This window comes from Mobula hypostoma, chromosome 11, assembly GCF_963921235.1.
Source record: "Mobula hypostoma chromosome 11, sMobHyp1.1, whole genome shotgun sequence".
Classification (NCBI taxonomy): domain Eukaryota; kingdom Metazoa; phylum Chordata; class Chondrichthyes; order Myliobatiformes; family Myliobatidae; genus Mobula; species Mobula hypostoma.
Genome location: NC_086107.1, coordinates 104,628,953 through 104,648,031, shown reverse-complemented (window position 1 = coordinate 104,648,031; position 19,079 = coordinate 104,628,953). Strand labels below are relative to the sequence as shown.

At 42.2% G+C, this 19,079-nt stretch overlaps 1 protein-coding gene across 8 annotated transcripts in view; it reads right to left on the bottom strand.

Annotated features, from left to right (window-relative positions):
* The window catches only part of LOC134354059 (RNA binding protein fox-1 homolog 2-like), a 299,787-nt gene extending 282,174 nt beyond the window's left edge, over positions 1-17,613 (bottom strand). For 3 of the 8 annotated variants that reach the window (XR_010019717.1, XM_063062783.1, XM_063062781.1), the window contains exon 1: positions 17,076-17,608. Coding sequence is in view for 7 of the 8 variants with exons in the window: in XM_063062783.1 (XP_062918853.1) it covers positions 17,076-17,258 (183 nt within the window). In the remaining variant the exon portion in view is untranslated. Of the gene's footprint in view, positions 1-17,075 lie in introns of all 8 variants that reach the window. The other 5 variants (XM_063062795.1, XM_063062793.1, XM_063062784.1 and 2 more) reach the window with 3 other exon arrangements.
* Between the last annotated feature and the right edge of the window lie 1,466 nt (positions 17,614-19,079).

Below are 19,079 nucleotides of genomic sequence, written 5' to 3'. Positions count from 1 at the left end.
GTAGCAGTACAAATGCAATGTCATAAAAAACTATAAATTCAAAGATAAATAAATGGTGCAAACAAAACAGTAAAGTTGGATCATCGCTGAACCTTGACTTGTCCATCTCATCATCTTAAAATGAGTACACCCAGTATCATTCAATTACTCAGTAACACAAAATCAGAACCCAAAGCAAGGTACTGACTACTACTAATTGGAAAAGCAAGAACAGAAATATGGATGAAAGACAGGTCAATTCTTCAAATCAAACAGTGGTGTTTCTATATAAATTTTTCAAATTGTAAAAACCAGGTTGCTATAATATTACAAATTCCTAAGAGGAAGAAAGAAAGTTCATTTAAATTGAATTTATGTCTACAAATGTACAGATAAGAAGCATCCATTAACCAAGAAAGTAAATTGGAAGATGTATTGTGAAAGTGCTCCCAAACCCCGCCTTAATAAATATCAAGAGAAGATCGACGCTAATATTATAATCTGATTACATTTGTTTGATCTGAGATAAACTAATACCCAGGGATTCACAGGCATAAAAGGGTCAACTCAAAAATAAGAAAGAATTTAAGTAATTGTGTTAGATGTGGCATATACAGTGGCATGCAAAAAGTTTGGGCACCCCTGGTCAAAATTTCTGTTACTGTGAATAGCTAAGCAAGTAAAAGGTGACCTGATTTTCAAAAGGCATAAAGTTAAAGATGACACATTTCTTTAATATTTTAAGTAAGATTACTTTTTTATTTCCATCTTTTACAGTTTCAAAATAACAAAAAGGGAAAAGGGCCTGAAGCAAACGTTTGGGCACCCTTCATGGTCAGTACTTAGTAACACCCCCTTTGGCAAGTATCACAGCTTGTAAATGCTTTCTGTAGCCAGCTAAGAGTCTTTCAATTCTTGTTTGGGGGATTTTCGCCCATTCTTTCTCGCAAAAGAATTCTAGTTCTGTGAGATTCTTGGGCCGTCTTGCATGCACTGCTCTTGAGGTATATCCACAGATTTTTGATGATGTTTAGGTTGGGGGACTGTGAGGGCCATGGCAAAACCTTCAGCTTGCGCCTCTTGAGGTAGTCCATTGTGGATTTTGAGGTGTGTTTAGGATCATTATCCTGTTGTAGAAGCCATCCTTTTTTCATCTTCAGCTTTTTTACAGACAGTGTGATGTTTGCTTCCAGAATTTGCTGGTATTTAATTGAATTCATTCTTCCCTCTGCCAGTGAAATGTTCCCCGTGCCACTGGTTGCAACATAAGCCCAAAGCATGATCGATTCACCCCCGTGCTTAACAGTTGGAGAGGTGTTTCTTTTCATGAAATTCTGCACCCTTCATTCTCCAAACATACCTTTGCTCATTGCGGCCAAAAAGTTCTATTTTAACTTCATCAGTCCACAGGACTTGTTTCTTTGCAAACTTCTGACGCTGAATTTTGTGGTGAGGATGCAGGAAAGGTTTTCTTCTGATGACTCTTCCATGAAGGTCATATTTGTACAGGTGTTGCTACACAGTAGAACAGTGCACCACCACTCCAGAGTCTGCTAAGTCTTCCTGAAGGTCTTTTGCAATCAAACGGGGGTTTTGATTTGCCTTTCTAGCAATCCTACGAGCAGTTCTCTCGGAAGGTTTTCTTGGTCTTCCAGACCTCAACTTGACCTCCACCATTCCTGTTAACTGCCATTTCTGAATTACATTACGAACTGAGGAAACGGCTACCTAAAAATGCTTTGTTATCTTCTTACAGCCTTCTCCTGCTTTATGGGCATAATTTATTTTAATTTTCAGAGTGCTAGGCAGCTGCTTAGAGGAGCCCATGGCTGTTGATTGTTGGGACAAAGTTTGAGGAGTCAGGGTATTTATAAAACTTTGAAATTTGCATCACCCGGCCTTTCCTAACAATGACTGTAAACAAGTCATAGCCCTAACAAGCAAATTAAGGTCTGAGACCTTAGTAAAAGTTGTCTGAGAGCTCAAATCTCCTGGGGTGCCCAAACTTTTGCATGGTGCTCCTTTCCTTTTTTTCACTCTAAAATTGTACAAAACAAAAATAATACACTAATCATCAAAGTTGCTGGTGCACGCAGCAAGCCAGGCAGCATCTCTAGGAAGAGGTACAGTCGACATTTCAGGCCGGCACCCTTCCTCAGGACTAACTGAAGGAAGAGTAAGTAAGAGATTTGAAAGTTGGAGGGGGAGGGGGAGATCCAAAATGATAGGAGAAGACAGGAGGGGGAGGGATGGAGCCAAGAGCTGGACATGTGATTGGCAAAAGGGATACGAGAGGATCATGGGACAGGCGGTCCGGGAAGAAAGACAAGGGGCGGGGGGGGGGGGAACCCAGAGGATGGGCAAGGGGTATATTCAGAGGGACAGAGAGAGAAAAAGGAGAGTGAGAGAAAGAACGTGTGTATAAAAATAAATAACAGATGAGGTACGAGGGGGAGGTGGGGCATTAGCGGAAGTTAGAGAAGTCGATGTTCATGCCATCAGGTTGGAGGCTACCCAGACAGAATATAAGGTGTTGTTCCTCCAATCTGAGTGTGGCTTCATCTTTACAGTAGAGGAGGCCATGGATAGACATGTCAGAATGGGAATGGGATGTGGAATTAAAATGTGTGGCCACTGGGAGATCCTGCTTTCTCTGGCGGACAGAGTGTAGGTGTTCAGCAAAGCGGTCTCCCAGTCTGCGTCGGGTCTCGCCAATATATAAGGACGCAGTATATCACCCCAGCCGACTCACAGGTGAAGTGTCGCCTCACCTGGAAGGACTGTTTGGGGCCCTGAATGGCGGTAAGGGAGGAAATGTAAGGGCATGTGTAGCACTTGTTCCGCTTACACGGATAAGTGCCAGGAGGAAGATCAGTGGGGAGGGATGAGGGGGACGAATGGACAAGGGAGTCGCGTAGGGAGCGATCCCTGCAGAAAGCGGGGGGGGGGGGAGAGGGAAAGATGTGCTTAGTGGTGGGATCCCGTTGGAGGTGGCAGAAGTTACAGAGAATAATATGTTGGACCTGGAGGCTGGTGGGGTGGTAGGTGAGGACCAGGGGAACTCTATTCCTAGTGGGGTGGCGGGAGGATGGAGTGAGAGCAGATGTACGTGAAATGGGGGAGATGCATTTAAGAGCAGAGTTGATAGTGGAGGAAGGGAAGCCCCTTTCTTTAAAAAAGGACATCTCCCTCATCCTAGAATGAAAAGCCTCATCCTGAGAGCAGATGCAGCGGAGACGGAGGAATTGCGAAAAGGGGATGGCGTTTTTGCAAGAGACAGGGTGAGAAGAGGAATAGTCCAGATAGCTGTGAGAGTCAGTAGGCTTATAGTAGACATCAGTGGATAAGCTGTCTCCAGAGACAGAGACAGAAAGATCTAGAAAGGGGAGGGAGGTGTCGGAAATGGACCAGGTAAACTTGAGGGCAGGGTGAAAGTTGGAGGCAAAGTTAATAAAGTCAACGAGCTCTGCATGCGTGCAGGAAGCAGCGCCAATGCAGTCGTCAATGTAGCGAAGGAAAAGCGGGGGACAGATACTAGAATAGGTACGGAACATAGATTGTTCCACAAAGCCAACAAAAGGGCAGGCATAGCTAGGACCCATACGGGTGCCCATAGCTACACCTTTAGTTTGGAGGAAGTGGGAGGAGCCAAAGGAAAAATTATTAAGAGTAAGGACTAATTCCGCTAGACGGAGCAGAGTGGTGGTAGAGGGGAACTGATTAGGTCTGGAATCCAAAAAGAAGCGTAGAGCTTTGAGACCTTCCTGATGGAGGATGGAAGTATATAGGGACTGGACATCCATGGTGAAAATAAAGCGGTGGGGGCCAGGGAACTTAAAATCATCGAAAAGTTTAAGAGCGTGAGAAGTGTCACAAACATAGGTAGAAAGGGATTGAACAAGGGGGGATAAAACCGTGTCGAGGTATGCAGAAACAAGTTCGGTGGGGCAGGAGCAAGCTGAGACAATAGGTCGGCCAGGACAGGCAGGTTTGTGGATCTTGGGTAGGAGGTAGAAACGGGAAGTGCGAGGTGTGGGAACTATAAGGTTGGTAGCAGTGGATCTGAGCGGATAAAGTCGGTGATGGTGTGGGAGACAATGGCCTGGTGCTCCTTAGTGGGGTCACGATCGAGGGGTAAATACACTAATCAAGCTTAAAATGTTGAAAAGAATGTTTCATCTTTAACTTTATGACTTTTGGAGATCAGTTCATCTTCTACTCACTTAACTATTCACAGTAACAGAAATTTTGACCAAGGGTGCCCAAACTTCTGCATGCCAGTGTATATCATGGCTGCGATAAATATAACATTTCTAAAGAGTTAAAGACCAACAACTGCAGATTACTAAGACATACAGTAAATGGATCAAACTAATAAGGAGATTATTAAAGTCTATCAGAAAAAAATGACTGGGAAGAACATAAAATAGCATTCATAAAAAAAAGTTGACCTAATAATGTATTAATGTAAAATAGCGGTCCCCAACTACCAGGCCACAAAGCATGTGCTACCAGGCCGTGATGAAACGATATCAGTCAGCTGCACCTTTCCTCATTCCCTGTCACGCACTGTTGAACTTGAACATAGGGTTTCCAACTGTCCCCTATTTGCCAGGCCATCCCATATATTGGGCTAAATTAGTTTGTCCCATACGGGACCGCCCTTGTCCCGTATTTCCCCTGCTAAGGTACAGCGTACCTATGAAACCTTTCGTGCCGAAATGGCGTGAAGCGAAGAAGCAATTACCATCAATTTATATGGGAAAAATTTTTGAGCATTCCCAAACTCCAAAATAACCTAACAAATCATACCAAATAACACATAAAACCAGAAATAAATAACACTAACATATAGTAAAAGCAGGGATATGATAAATACACAGCCTATATAGAAATAATGTATGTACAGTATAGTCGGGAAGATGAAGGCAAAACCAATGGGGGGGGGGAAATCGGCACGAACACGCATGCGCACATCACATGCGCATCCAGATGCCCGCGCAAGGCCTCATGGTCATGGTAGTCTTCCTGGGGTAGTGTCCCTTATTTGGGAGTGAGAAAGTTGGCAACCCTAACTGTAAAAGACATGTTGAGGTGAGTTTAACCCTACTTGAACACCCCCCGCCCCCGGTCGGCCGGTCCGCAAGAATATTGTCAATATTAAACCGGTCTGCGGTGCAAAAAAGGTTGGCGACCCCTGATGTAAAAGAATTCCTCTCTTCTATTACATATTATCACTAAAGTATGTGGAGTTCACACCAATTTTCCTGTTCTGGAGCCTCAAATTTCACAACCAATTAGTTTTAAATTAAATGACTCATAGTTATGCAAATGTAACATGTACTCATATGAAAATAAAATCTAAAATAGCAATAACAAAAACAAAGCAGTTCAAATCATACTATTTCAGTTCCTACAGCAAGCACTCATGCCTCCTTTTTTCCTCAATGCTCAGGTGCAACGAAAACGAATATCTCCTTTAATTTTGTTTCACATTTTGACATCTGCAAAATAATGCTTATGTGGAAAGAAAACTTTCTCCCATATCATTGGTTGAGGGACCTCACTGCATTGTATTGTCAAAAAATAAAAGTAGGGGAAAAAGATCACATTCAGGTTGGTAAATTGTAAACCACTGGGATCAAGAGTCAACTATTTACATTCTACCCTAATGATTTAGACAAAAGGATTGAATATATCATATTAACTGTATAATATTTAAACTGTGAACACCTGCCAAGATAATCCAGAATAAAACAGACCAAAAAATGATTCTATTCAAGTCTGATTGGTACTGACACACAATATTAGTTCACAGTTCATTCCCTACAGCCCAGCATTATCGTATGTTTACAAAGTAATTCCTTTATGAAAATTACTACGAAATAAGCTTCAAATCTACTCAATGTATTAAAAATATTTTCCTTCTTATTGCGGCTTTCTTGTCATTTACCTTAAATCTACGCAACTACTAAATCTCTTATTAACAAACAAAATCTTTCATGATTTTTAAAATATCTTTCAAATCTCTCCCTTAACCTTCTCTGCTGGAGATAAAAATTACACTTGTCACCCGTGCAGCTGTAATTTCCTCAAATCATTCTAGTAAATCTTCTTTGTATAATTTTTTCATGTCCTAGAATTGGTCACCAATGCCTTCTCTAAGGTGTGCGCATCTTTTACTACTAACACACAAAGGAATTTAAACTGCGCACAAAATGTCACTCTCTATCTTGTTGGCACGTTAAATATATTTCACGATCATACACAATCACATTTCCTTTACCAGTTTCTGATGTGGACGGTGTGGGCAACGTGGAGTTTTTGATGATTTGTTTGCAGATTTTAGAACTGGATTATTTATGCTGCTTTTACTGAAGAAATTATTGATTTTCTGTGTCGAAGTCCAAAGAAGCAAAGGGCGCGAAGTGCAAAAGAACTGCTAGTTCATTTAAGGCAGAATGGTTTATTATCCTTAGAATAACTTCAGGTTTACACTTAAACATTCAGTATGCACAAGTTGTCAACAGGCAAAAAAAATTGCACAGCACAAGATTAAACATTCAGCATGCACATGTTGTCACTGGGCAAAAAAATTGCACAGCACACTGGTCATTACAAATTAGAAGGAACATTGGTCACCATATTACAACTATGCTGAACTAATGATTTATAACAATTTATAGGATAACATTTTATGCTTTTGTACATTTTATTAAACCTGGATATCTTATGCCGTTATTACACTATTTTCAATTCATTTTGCCAACTTCAAAGAATTATGTTCTTGCTCCTGGACATGCCTTCCAAGTTGTGCATTTTGTTTATACAGACTCCTCTTTAAATGTTTCACTTCAAATTTCTCTACATTTGCCCTCAACCATTTTAAAAGTTTGTTTTCTCTTCCTCAATACTTACATTTCTAATTTGGTATCATTGCTAACTTTTAAACTAAAGCAAGAATTCCCATGTCCCAGGGAATTAAGATTCAGTTACAGCAGATAGAGTTTTTGCTCAATCAGTATTTAGTAATCCCCACTAATGGAAAAGCAGAGATACCAATGAAAATAGAATTAGCTTAGTAGCAATATCACCCTGATCTTCTAACTACCTATCAAAACAAAAGCACTTTTAAGTACCACAGTAATGTAATAGTTAATGCAATGCTGCTCCAGCTCGGGGCAGAGATCAGAGTTCAATTCTGGCATCCTGGGCCGGCCAGTGGCGCAACGACATTGGCACCGGACCCAGGAGCGGAGGTTCCCGGGTTCGAAACTAGTCAGGTCCGCTCCCAGGTACGCTTTCCATCCATGCCCAGTTGAGTGTCGAGATCACAACTCGACCTCGTAAAATAAAGGGAAAATACTGCAAAAAATATCTCTGTGAGGAGTGGCGCGCCACACAGTCTCTCTCTCTCCCACTCCGCGCCTTGTAAAAGCCATGAAAAAGACATCATCATGGACGTACACGCACAGACTCGCACGTACGCAGGCACACGCCAAAAAAAAATTCTAGCATCCTCTATACATTCTCCCCCATGTAATGCATGGGTTTCCCCTGGGTGATCCAGGTTCCTCCCACAGTCTGAAGGTAGGTTAATTCATCATTGTAAATTGTCCTGTGATTAGGTTAGATTAAATAGGGGTTTTCAGGGTTTGCTGGAGTGCCCATCCCAAAGGGTCAGAAGGACCTACTCCTTGCTGCATCTCCAAATAAAAATAAAATGTCCGGAACCATTACAGTGACACAACTTTTAAATCAAAAGGAATGAGATTACTCCAGATAGTTAATGAAACAGGATCAATCAAATAATCTGTTTACTATAAAATTCTGTGGCTCTTAAAGTGCCCTCCTATGTTACAAGAATAGAAAACTGAAGATACTAAAAACCTTCAAACAAAAGTACAGATCAGAACATTCACTAATGTTTCTCCTCAAAAAGTACTATTGCTGAACTGGGATTGCTACCCAGAACACTCACTGGTCCCAAGTATGACCACTGAACTCTAATCATAATATTCTTTCGGATCTTACTGAGCACCCATTGTATCAACATACAATGCATATTATGAATCGCCACCAATGTTGCACCAAAGATTCATTTTGTATCTGCAAGGAAAGATTACGTCGGACCTCCAATATTTTCAGTATAGAGTTTGTACATTCTCCTTATGACCACATGCATTTCTTCCCACCTACAATAGTGCAGACTGGTGGGTTAATTAACCCACTGCAAATTGCCCCTTGTTCTATGACTCTTTCAAAAGAGGGGGTGGGAGAGGAGGAAGGGTGCGAGAGCTTTCAAAGCCGCCTGGAAGATTTAGGGAACACAGTAAAGAGAGGTCAGCATCTCTCTCTGAAGATATAATCATAAATTCTGCAGCAAATAAAAGTTTGAAAATAAATTCTAGTACAGAACATTACTTAGGCCACAATTAGGATAATATGTACAGCCCAGGTTAACACACTACAAGGATTATAGGAGGGATGCCAGACCACAGATTTACAAGAATGAAACAAGGCTTCTTAGATAATGGAAATATTTGCTAGCCTATGGTTGTTTTCTCACTGGCTATGGTGCCTAAAGGTTTAATTGAGCAGTATAATATGAGGACCCCAAGCAAAATGAATAGAAAGGATTGTACCAGCAGAAAGGTAAATAACTGGAGATCCTAGTTTCAAGGTAAAAAGTTAGGAGAGTCAAGGATATTGCTTCCCTTACCTCTGCTGCCACATCCAGAGAATTGTGGATTGAGAACTCACTGTCGAAAGCATGGGTGGCAGGAACTTTCACTACATTTTTTTTTAAAAATGGATCTGAAATAGAATGGCTTAATTCTATTTCCTACTTCTCAGTCCGTATCTTTAAGTGTAAAGGATATGGGACTGAGAACAGGAAATGAAATTAAGCCTCACACATAAAATGCTGGAGGAGCTCAGCATCTATGGAAATGAATAAACAGTCGACATTTCGTGCTGAGCCCCTTCTTTGGATCTGAATATACAGGTTTCCCCCGCCATCCGAAGGTAGAGCGCTCCTATGAAACGGTTCGTAATCCGGAATGTCGTAAAGTGAAGAAGCAATTACCACTTATTTATATGGGAAAAATTTGTGAGCGTTCGCAGACCCAAAAATACCCTACCAAATCACGCCAAATAACACATAAAACCTAAAATAACAGTAACATATAGTAAAAGCAGGAATGATAGAATGAATACACAGCCTATATAATGTAGAAATACTTTTCCACAATCATTGCCACACTGTTCTCCGTAGCGAAAATCTCACGCAAGTGCTCTCGGCAGAAACATGGCACAAGTGCCGTTGGCAAAAACACGGCGCAGGCGCTCTCCTGCAACCTTCAAGCTATTAAGCTGCCAAATCATACCAAATAACACATAAAAATACACAGCCAATATAAAGTAGAAATAATGTATGTACAGTGTATCACTTACCGGAATTGGTACAGCGCCGAGCACACTGATGATAGTGTGTTCGGCTGAGTCGTCGGAGGTTGGGGTGGTGCAGTGGTCCTCACCCTCTGGGCTGTCGACCGATACCGATCCGCGAAGAATGCAGAGGGACAGCGGTAGCCGGGACGCACCCAGCACAATTGCCTCTGATCTGGGCCGACACTTACATGCCGGGCAGCACCTAATTAATTAGCTTGTTTTCTTAAAGATGTGCTGGGTGCATCCCGGCTACCGCTGCATTCTCCACGGTTCGGTATCTGTCCGTGGCCCGGGGGTTGTGGTGGTGGGACACTGAGGTGTCATCTGTTTCCATCAGGGCAGGCAGCTCATCTTCTCCTATGACTGCCTGCCTCGATGTCGAAGGTCGAGGTTCGTCGTCTGCTGTGGCTGATGTGGAAGGCTTGCTTGACTGCTTAGCCTCACGCATTTTTAGATCATACAGTTCTTTGTAAGCACTCAAACCATCCTGCAAATATGCCCTAAACCAACGTACCCTTTCAAAATTAAAGCCATACTTTTCTGCAATCATTGCAGCAAAAATCTCACGCAGTTGCCTCACGTTCAGTTCCTGGACGACTTCACTTTCGGTCCGTTCACTACTGCATTTGGTTTTGATTGTTATCCTTTCCTCTTCTAATTGCATCAGCTCTTCATCTATCAGTTCTTGGTCATGGGATGTTAAAACCTCTTCAACATCATCTTCGTCAACTTCCACAAGCCAAACTCACTTTGTCCTTACTTCGTTCACCACTTAATTATGTCTAGTTTTACGCTAAGTGTAACACCCTTACGAGCTCTTTCAGGCTTTTCCGATACCTTAGAACTCATCTTGCTGACGGCTGCTCACAGGCACGCGTTTAAGCAATGCCGGCAAGAATGCCGTTCCAAATCCGGGTGAGAGCGGCTGCTCGGGGCGTGCGTTGCTTTTTTTCACACGCTGCCTTTTTTCCGTAATAGTGAAAACACCTTCTGTTAGCGAAAACAGGGAACTAATGTAGGTCTTTCCTAACAGTGAGGTTTCGTAAAGTGAACGTTCGAAAAGCGGGGGACACATGTATGTGTGTGTGTGTGTGTGTGTGTGTGTGTGTGATATACACACACACACACACACACACATACATGAGCTTGCAAATCTGGCTGAGTGGTGCCATAACAACAACCTCTTACTCAATGTCAGCAAAACCAAGGAGCTTATTATTGACTTCAGGAGAAGGAAACCTGAAGTCCATGAGCCAGTCCTCATCAGAGGTGTAGAGGGTGAGCAACTTTAAATTCCTCAGTGTTATCATTTTGGAGGACCTGTCCTGGGCCCAGCACGCAAGTGTAAGTGCAAGTGCAAAAACAGCACAGTAGTGCCTCTATTTCCTTATGAGTATGTGGAGATTCAACATGATACCTAAAACTTTGACAAACTTCTATTGATGTGTGGTGAGAGCACAATGACTAGTTGATCACATCCTGGTATGGAAACACCAATACCCTTAAATGAAAAATCCTACCAAAAAAAGGACTCAGCCCAGTCCAAAGGTAAAGCCCTCCCCACCACTGAGCACATTTACATGAAATGCAGTCACAGGAAAGCAGCATCCATCATTAAGAACCTCCAACTCCTAGGACATGCTCTCTTCTCGCAGATGCCATCAGGAAGATGCAGGAGCCTCAGGAATCACGCCACCAGGTTCAGGAACAGTTACTATCCCTCAACCATCAAGCTCTAGAACCACAGTGGATAACTACACTTAACTTCACTTGCCCCATCATTGAAACCAATGGAATCACTTTCAGGGACTCAATATTTAATACATAATTAATATTATTTTCTTTTTGTATTTGTACAGTTTATTGTCTTCTGTACTCTGGTTGAATACCCAAGTTGGGTGGGTTTTCATTGATTCTGTTATAGTTATATTCTGTAGATTTATTGAGTATGGCCACAAGAAAATTAATTTCATGGTTGTATATGGTGACATATATGTATTTGATAATAAACTTACTATGAACTTTAGGCCTAATAGTTTTCTTTTATGGACATGAAAGTAATAAATCAAATGGTCTCTTCAGCAACCAGAATAAATGCAAGCAAAGCACATTTTCTGTTCTACAAAACCAGATTCTACAACCTTGTACCTAAAGGAAAAGGTTCCCTCAAAGAACTGTTAAGGTTTGCACTAATTTCAGCCCATGGTGCCATATCCATCAAATCCAACTGCATATGTGTGTCTACTCACTATTGTTCAACAGAGGCTACTCATTTCCTCTACTACTGTGTCCTCACCACAGTCTTCCTCTCTGAATTACATATTAAAAGCTTAATCACATTTCAAATATGGAGTATTACCACAAGAATGAGGCAAAATGAGCCATACAGTATAGAGAATAATATGACTATTTCATCCTTCAAAATTAGCATTACAAATTAACTTACGACTAAGCAGAAGGAACAAATATCAGAAAGCAGTGACAACAGCACTGATCTGATTTTCACAATCCTAGCTAAAGCAGCTTTGCCTATTCTAAACTGGATAAGCAGCAATGAAACAAGCTTTATCTGTTATAATCTGGAACAGATTATGTGACGTTGTACCAAGGAGTGTGTGATGCAAATCGCATCCAATTTATAAAACATGCCGAAAGAAAGATTCCTCTCCATCTTATTCCCAAATTACTGAACAGGCTTTAAGAATGAAAATCACGGGAAACAGCCAGTATTCCTGCCATGTTAATTGTTTATTTTCATCATGTTTTTTTCCTTTATTTAGACCATGTATCCTTCAGAATAGATTCCACAGAATTCTATAAAAGTGCACTAACTACACACCATTATAAATCTAAAATCTAGAATTACCCATGTTTATTACATAAAATGGGGTTACATTTAATAAGTACTTGGGGAAAATGTATTTTCTAATACATAGCATTAATATTCCACTTATTGAAAAACGGAGTAATCGCAAACATCCTCCTAAAAAACGGCAAACAAAACACATCACATGCCAAAAGGAAAATGGAATTTCACTAGACTTCAAAGGAGAAAGCATTCAATGGACAACCAGAGTCTGTAAGGTTGTACCCTGCCAATTACATGACTGAAAAACTTTTTCAGATGTGAATCTGATGAGGCAGCTTTCATTGATAACCCGTAAAAAAAAGTTTATATGCAACACACACAAAATGCTGAAGGAACTCAGCAGGCCAGGCAGCATCTATGGAAAAGAGTAGAGTCAACGTACTCTTTTCCATAGCTGCTACCTGACCTGCTGAGTTCCTCCAGCATTGTATGTGTGTGTGTTGCTTGGATTTCCAGCATCTACAGATTTTCTTTTTTTTGAGGAAGGTTTATATGATTATTTTCATGAATGTACAAGATTATTAACAAATTAACCCAAAGTCAAGGGAAAGTCCCCTTGTACTAACAAAACATCTCAACCCGCTGAGCATTGTATTGAATCAGAGGTAAGAATACCTAGTAATATTAACTCCAAAATGTTCATCAATATTAGTTTGTGTCTGTGATCTTGGTTTTAATTTGAGATTAAGATTGGATTTTACAAATTACCCATTTATTTGACAGATGTCCTTAGAATTTTTGCTCATAATTCAGCCTGTTATTGTTGTAAACTTTACCACTTTATTCATGTTGAAAATATTCAAGTTTTCTTTAATTTGGTGAAAAGGATTAAAATTCTTTTATTCTTTTTCCAAGTTCCACTCACTAAGTCAATGGTCAAATATTCTACCTTGTCTTGAAAGTCAAAAGTGCCCAAAACACAAACTCTCAATTCACAGCACTGAAAAAAAAATGATTATATCTGTAGTGCAGAACAAGTGTAATTCTCAAAACAAATTAGTTTTCCATAGGCTGAGATATCTATACCTCTTGGGTATTCCCTTACTACAGGAATGTCACGAGCAAAAGGATGCACACAACTCAGCGTCACAGGTGCCATTTTATTTATTGTAGTAGGCTGTGTAGAATCAGAACAGAATCTAAAATAAACTTTAAATTAACTCTGAAATACACAGCATAGATTCTCAAATAATTGAGAGATAAATTAATTGTTTTCACTGCTATAAATCATTGAACATTTACACAAAATTTACAAAGGCCGTTGCTGATGGCTTTTTTAAATTTTACAATCAAATATACATTGAAAAGTGCTTTTTTCCTTGAGATCAAGCAATATTAATATTCTCAGCTCTAAACCATGACAAGTTATGCATTGATACATCTGTGTTTTTAAGCCTACAAATTACATGAAATGTAAGCAGTGTTATTTTTTGCTCATCTTTACGTAAGAGTTACAACACTGCAGCACATGGATAAAGAACAGCAGTTTGTTAAGTACAGGACTTGATTCAAACATATGCCTTGTAAACATTAGAATATGAAGCATACTGTAAAATCACAGCTGAATATAATCCTGTCCACACCTAACCTTCACATGTCTATGTCCAAATGAGGTACCTGACAATGATCAGGCTGCAACGCTTACAACACATACCTTCTCCTAGCACAGAGGCACTACTATGCTACTTCACTTATCCCCAAGTGCAATGAATTAAATCAAAACCAGTTAACTGATAAACAGCATTGCACCACAGTACAAAGTAAACAGCTTTAGCCCAGTTGCCCTAAAACACAGAAATGGATCAATCCAATGAATTGAACAAATATGTACTTTCCTGTTGGAGGCACTGCAACGTATGTAGAGTAATCTGACAAAAAGACAATCAAAACACCATTCCCTGATCAGCATTTCGCAATGGTTCCTATAATTTTATTCTATACTGAGCTGGGAAACGTGTTCTTTAGGCCATTCCTCAAGCTTAACAATAACCTTCTACTCCACTTCACGAGCACCTGATGTGTGAACAGCAGACATTCCACAGAACGGGTCTGTGGTGGCTCAGTTTGTCAGGAGTGATCAAGAGCTCAGAATTTTCAGAGTTAGGTAAAGGCGGCTTTGAGTACGTCCTTGACTTATTTCCTCTGTCCACCTGGTAATCTTTTCCTACATTGGAACAGAGGGTCTTGTTTTTGGGAGTCTGGTGTCAGACGTGAAATTTGTTTAGACTACACAATATGCTCAATGTTGACCAATAGCATATACCAAAAGGAAATAACAAGTGCTATCATTTGAATTTCAGCAGGACGTACAAAATCTTCTAAGTGTGAAAAACCATTACTATAATAATTACAGCATCTAAACCTCAAGCCCTGAAATCCCTTTCAAGAATCTGTCACTTTGATCAAACTTTTAGTCGCTCTTTACTACTTCCTTCATTGGCTAGTCAACTTTTCTCTTTTTCCAAGGATGTTCTGCTTAAGTTTCTATATCAATGCAAGATGGTGTATAAATGTCCCCTTAGCAAATATGAACACTTAAAGTATTTGACATTGCAAAGGCAAGTGTGAACCACTGATGGTTACATACTGTCTATCACTAATCATCTTTATACTGGGAGACATTTATGGCATGCAGTTAGGAACTTTACCTCCTTTTTCATTGAGTCTGGGGTTGATTCGGCCACTATTCCAGGATTTCATCGCGTAATCTGGACTAGCACTGCAGCACGAAAGGAACACAATCCAAAACATACTTCCCCATTCAAACTAAAACATGGATGATCTGTATTTACCACATCCATCAAATCCAGTTTATTAAAATAATTTACAAGTTTTTTTTAACATCAAGGTGGTAACATTCTCATCTAACCCAGAGATGCATTTTCTACCATATTGCCCCTAAATAATGTTAAATTTCATACATCAATCTTTGAAGATAAAGAAGCTTCTCTGATAACTAGGCTAATGTTTTCTCTTGATGAAATTACTTAAGTTAAAGGATCAGTCTCATCTTCGATGACTAAATATTGCTATATATAAAATATACACAATATTTGCCAGTAAGTGTAATATAACATTAATAAAATTTGCACCTAACATACCTTGGATCATTCAGACGCATCCAATGAAATGTGACTGGTTTACCTCCCACTAGGTTTTGATGATTCCCATATTAGCCAAATGGCCACACAGGAACACTCTGCAACAATGAATGCCACATCATGCAGGACAAAGCTCATACTCCCAACACTTTTCATTGTTGTCACTCGCTTATCATTACATTCCATGTGTATATCAATCCTCAGGGACCAATGCCTTTCCATACTTCCCCACCAAAAAATACAGATTTCACATCCAAGCAATATTACTTAAGTTCACTGAAAGCTGAAGATTCATTTTCTATACATTGAAGATAGATTTTCATAGAGCGCACTCACCTACAAGGTGCACAACTCAAACCTACATGACATTCACAATAATGAAAAGTGAAATAATTGGGATTCTATCCAGTAAACTGCAGATCAAAGCAGTATTTTTTTTAATTTAACTACTTCGTGATCAGACTGAGTGGGTTGGGTGGTGGGTTGTTGATTGGAATAAAAGAGCCAAAAAGATGCAACATTACAACAAACATTTTTGGTGATTTGCTTTCCTTTTAAATACTTCAGACTGTTATGAAACTACATCCACTAAATTTACACGAGGAAAAATGTCACTCATACAATAAAATTATTCAATTTTTCTCTTCACATCTATGAGTATGAGATTAATATAATTCCTTACTGTAACTCAATTTAAATATTGCATCTATTGCAATTAATTCACTCTCAAAATCAACTACCTGCAGCTCAAATTCATTTGGGTCTAAAATTCCAAAACTAGAGAACTTTACCTTTTCTGGGCTTCCTTCTTGGACACAACGAGGGTTTTAAAAACTCGAATACATCATATAATGTGAACTGTATTGCTGGCCTAACCTCTCACCGCTTCTTACAACCTCCTCACTATCAGCTCAGTCAAGCTTTAAAAAAAAGACAAACCTTAACAACCTTCTTGGACAGAGTTACAATTAGGAGCACCTCAAGAGACGGTAATAAACAAAAGACGACGACTTCCACACATACTGCACAAATGCACGTACTCTCAAATCCTCACATGCTATAGTGCAGAGAAATGTTCCTGATAAGAGGCCACCATCACCTAGAAAAACACTGAAGTGGGGCTCTGCCTCCTGCCCCGGGAAGTGACACTGTCAGCCGCATCAACCTCAGCCCTTCTCCAAACGCTTGGCCCCGACAGGGGGGATACTTTACCCGGTGAAACTATGTTAACTTGAGCCACAAGTCGTGGGATTTTGTTTTAAAGGAGCAGGCTGCCTTTATGGGTAAAGGATACAGACGCTCGTCTGAGTTTGAACAATAAAGGCTCAGCCTCTATGAGGGCTCCACCGGTTCTTTTTCACTGAAAGTTGTGGTGACCAACGTCGTCGAAGGCAAAATGGAGCTCGGTACAGACCGGCCTTTACTCTTTGGGAGTAGGGTGGAGGAAAGGAAGAGAAGGATCCCTCTGGGCCTGGCCAGGCTCCTGAGAGCCCCCAACCCCACTGTGTGCCGGCCTCTCTCCTGGAGGAAACCCTCACCCCAATCCCCGCCTCTCTCCCGGGGGAAGGCCCCATCGGTCCCGGACCCATTCCCACTCCCCCTCCCCCGACCCCGTCTCCGGCCTCACTCCAGTTGGGCCACCACCGCCCACTGCATTCGCTTCTCCTGCCTACCTGTGCGGCCTCGCTGCTCATCCCGTTCTCTCCCGGGTTCACGCTGGCTTCCAGACGCTGCCTCTTCGCCTCGGCCGCCGCTGCGTCTCCCGGCTCGTCTCGCTTCAGCCCTCGTAACATTCGCTCGGGGCCAGGGCCGGGCCCGGGGCCGAACCCCCCACCGGCCACCGGCTCCGCCGCCATCAGTCTGCACTCAGAGGAAGGAGGGATGGATGGGGTAGGCGGTGTTGTCGGACGCGGGCTAGCAGCGGCAGCACGGGGCCGAAGGCGAGAGAAACCGGACGGACGACCGCACGGGGTGGGGAGAAGAGACCCAAAAAAAAATCTACAATATAACAAAAAAAATACTTTTACCCCCCACTCCAAAGCACGGCGCAAATCTACACCCGGCAATTTCACACAGAACTGCGGGAGCCCAGCTCACGGCGCTGCCAACCGCGCCGAGTTTTACCTCACACACACACACACAGGGATAGGGAGCGGGAGCGGAAAACAATCTTTAAAAAAAATGGCCCAGATTCGCCGCGCTCCGCGCGCGTGCACAGTCCCCGGCGCGTGCCTGTACCCACCACCCCCCCCGGGCGCGAGCACAACCCCTCCGCACCCGCGCGTGCCGGGAACGCCCGTTGGCGCCCTCTGCCGGGCGGCCTCGCCGTCCGCTCCCGGTCCGGATGGGAATGGTGACGTCAGCCGGGGGGGCGGTAATTTCCCTGGATATGGGGCGCAGTGTGCCGCGTGGAGACCTATCGCTTTCCGGTTCGGCGGTTAGGTTGGGCCGGGGAGGGTGGTGGTTGAGGGACAGGCAGGGGAGAGCTGTTGCCAAGGTGACTAGGGAACACACCTCCCGTCCCCTACTCTTGGACCGCGGGCGCCGCCACAGGCCGGGGCTGGCACCGCAAGCTGAGGTTTGCTTTAACCTCCACCACGCGGCCCCTCGAGCCTGCTGAACCATTTAAAGGGCTCTTGGCTTATAGCCCTTCATTGCTTGATCTCCAAAGATCTATCTCACCTATTCATCGAATCGAGGAAACAGAACTTGTCTGTGCACATCAAGGGGCATAGCTGGAGGAACTCGGCTGGGCTCCATTTCCTGACCCTGCCTTCACTATTTTCTGTCACAATAGATTTCTTTGTCTTCACTCTCTTGTGTCTCGATTGTCTACATTTGGACCATCCGTCTAAACCTTTTCTATCCATATATTCTTCCAAATGTCTTTGCTTCAACCACAGCCTCTGGAAGCTTATTCCATATACCCACCACCCTGTGTGAAAGTATCCCCTCTTAGCTTAAACCAGTGGTTCTCAATCGTTTTATGGCATTAAGACCATAAAGACATATGAGCAGAATTAAGCCATTCAGCCCATTGAGTCTGCTCCGCCATTCTATCGTGGCTGATCCCAGATACCATACACCCGCCTTTCCCGCCATATCCTTTGATGGCCTGCCTGACCGATCAGGAAACTATCAACTTCCGCCTTAAATATACCCATGGACCTGGCCTCCACTGCAGTCTGTGGCAGACCATTCCACAGATTCACCACTTTCTGGCTAAAATTAACTGAGGGGGTCCATGGCCCCCAAATTGGAAGCCACTGGTAGTTTTAGATTCCCCTACCCTGGGGAAAAATAGACTGACCATTTGGTTTATCTTCACCCTTCATGTGTTGATGCACGAGGTCACTCCTCAGCTCCCTACAAGGTAAACAAAAATCCCTGGAGAACATGCTGTGTTTTCAGCTGATGTCACTCAGGTGGATGGAAAGGGCACAAAAGATAGATCCCTGGGGATTCCGAAAGATAACAAGATGGATGTAGAAAGAGAAAGCACAGAGGTGACTCTGTCTTTGATTGCAGTCCTTTGAAACCTTCCATCTCGGTGTGCAGCTACTTTTGGAAGGTCATAGACTTATGGAGTGTGGAAACAGTTCTTCAGCCCATCAGCTGCATGGCAGCCACCGTCTTCACATTCTCACTAGTTCCATATTAATCCCACATTTCCCTCC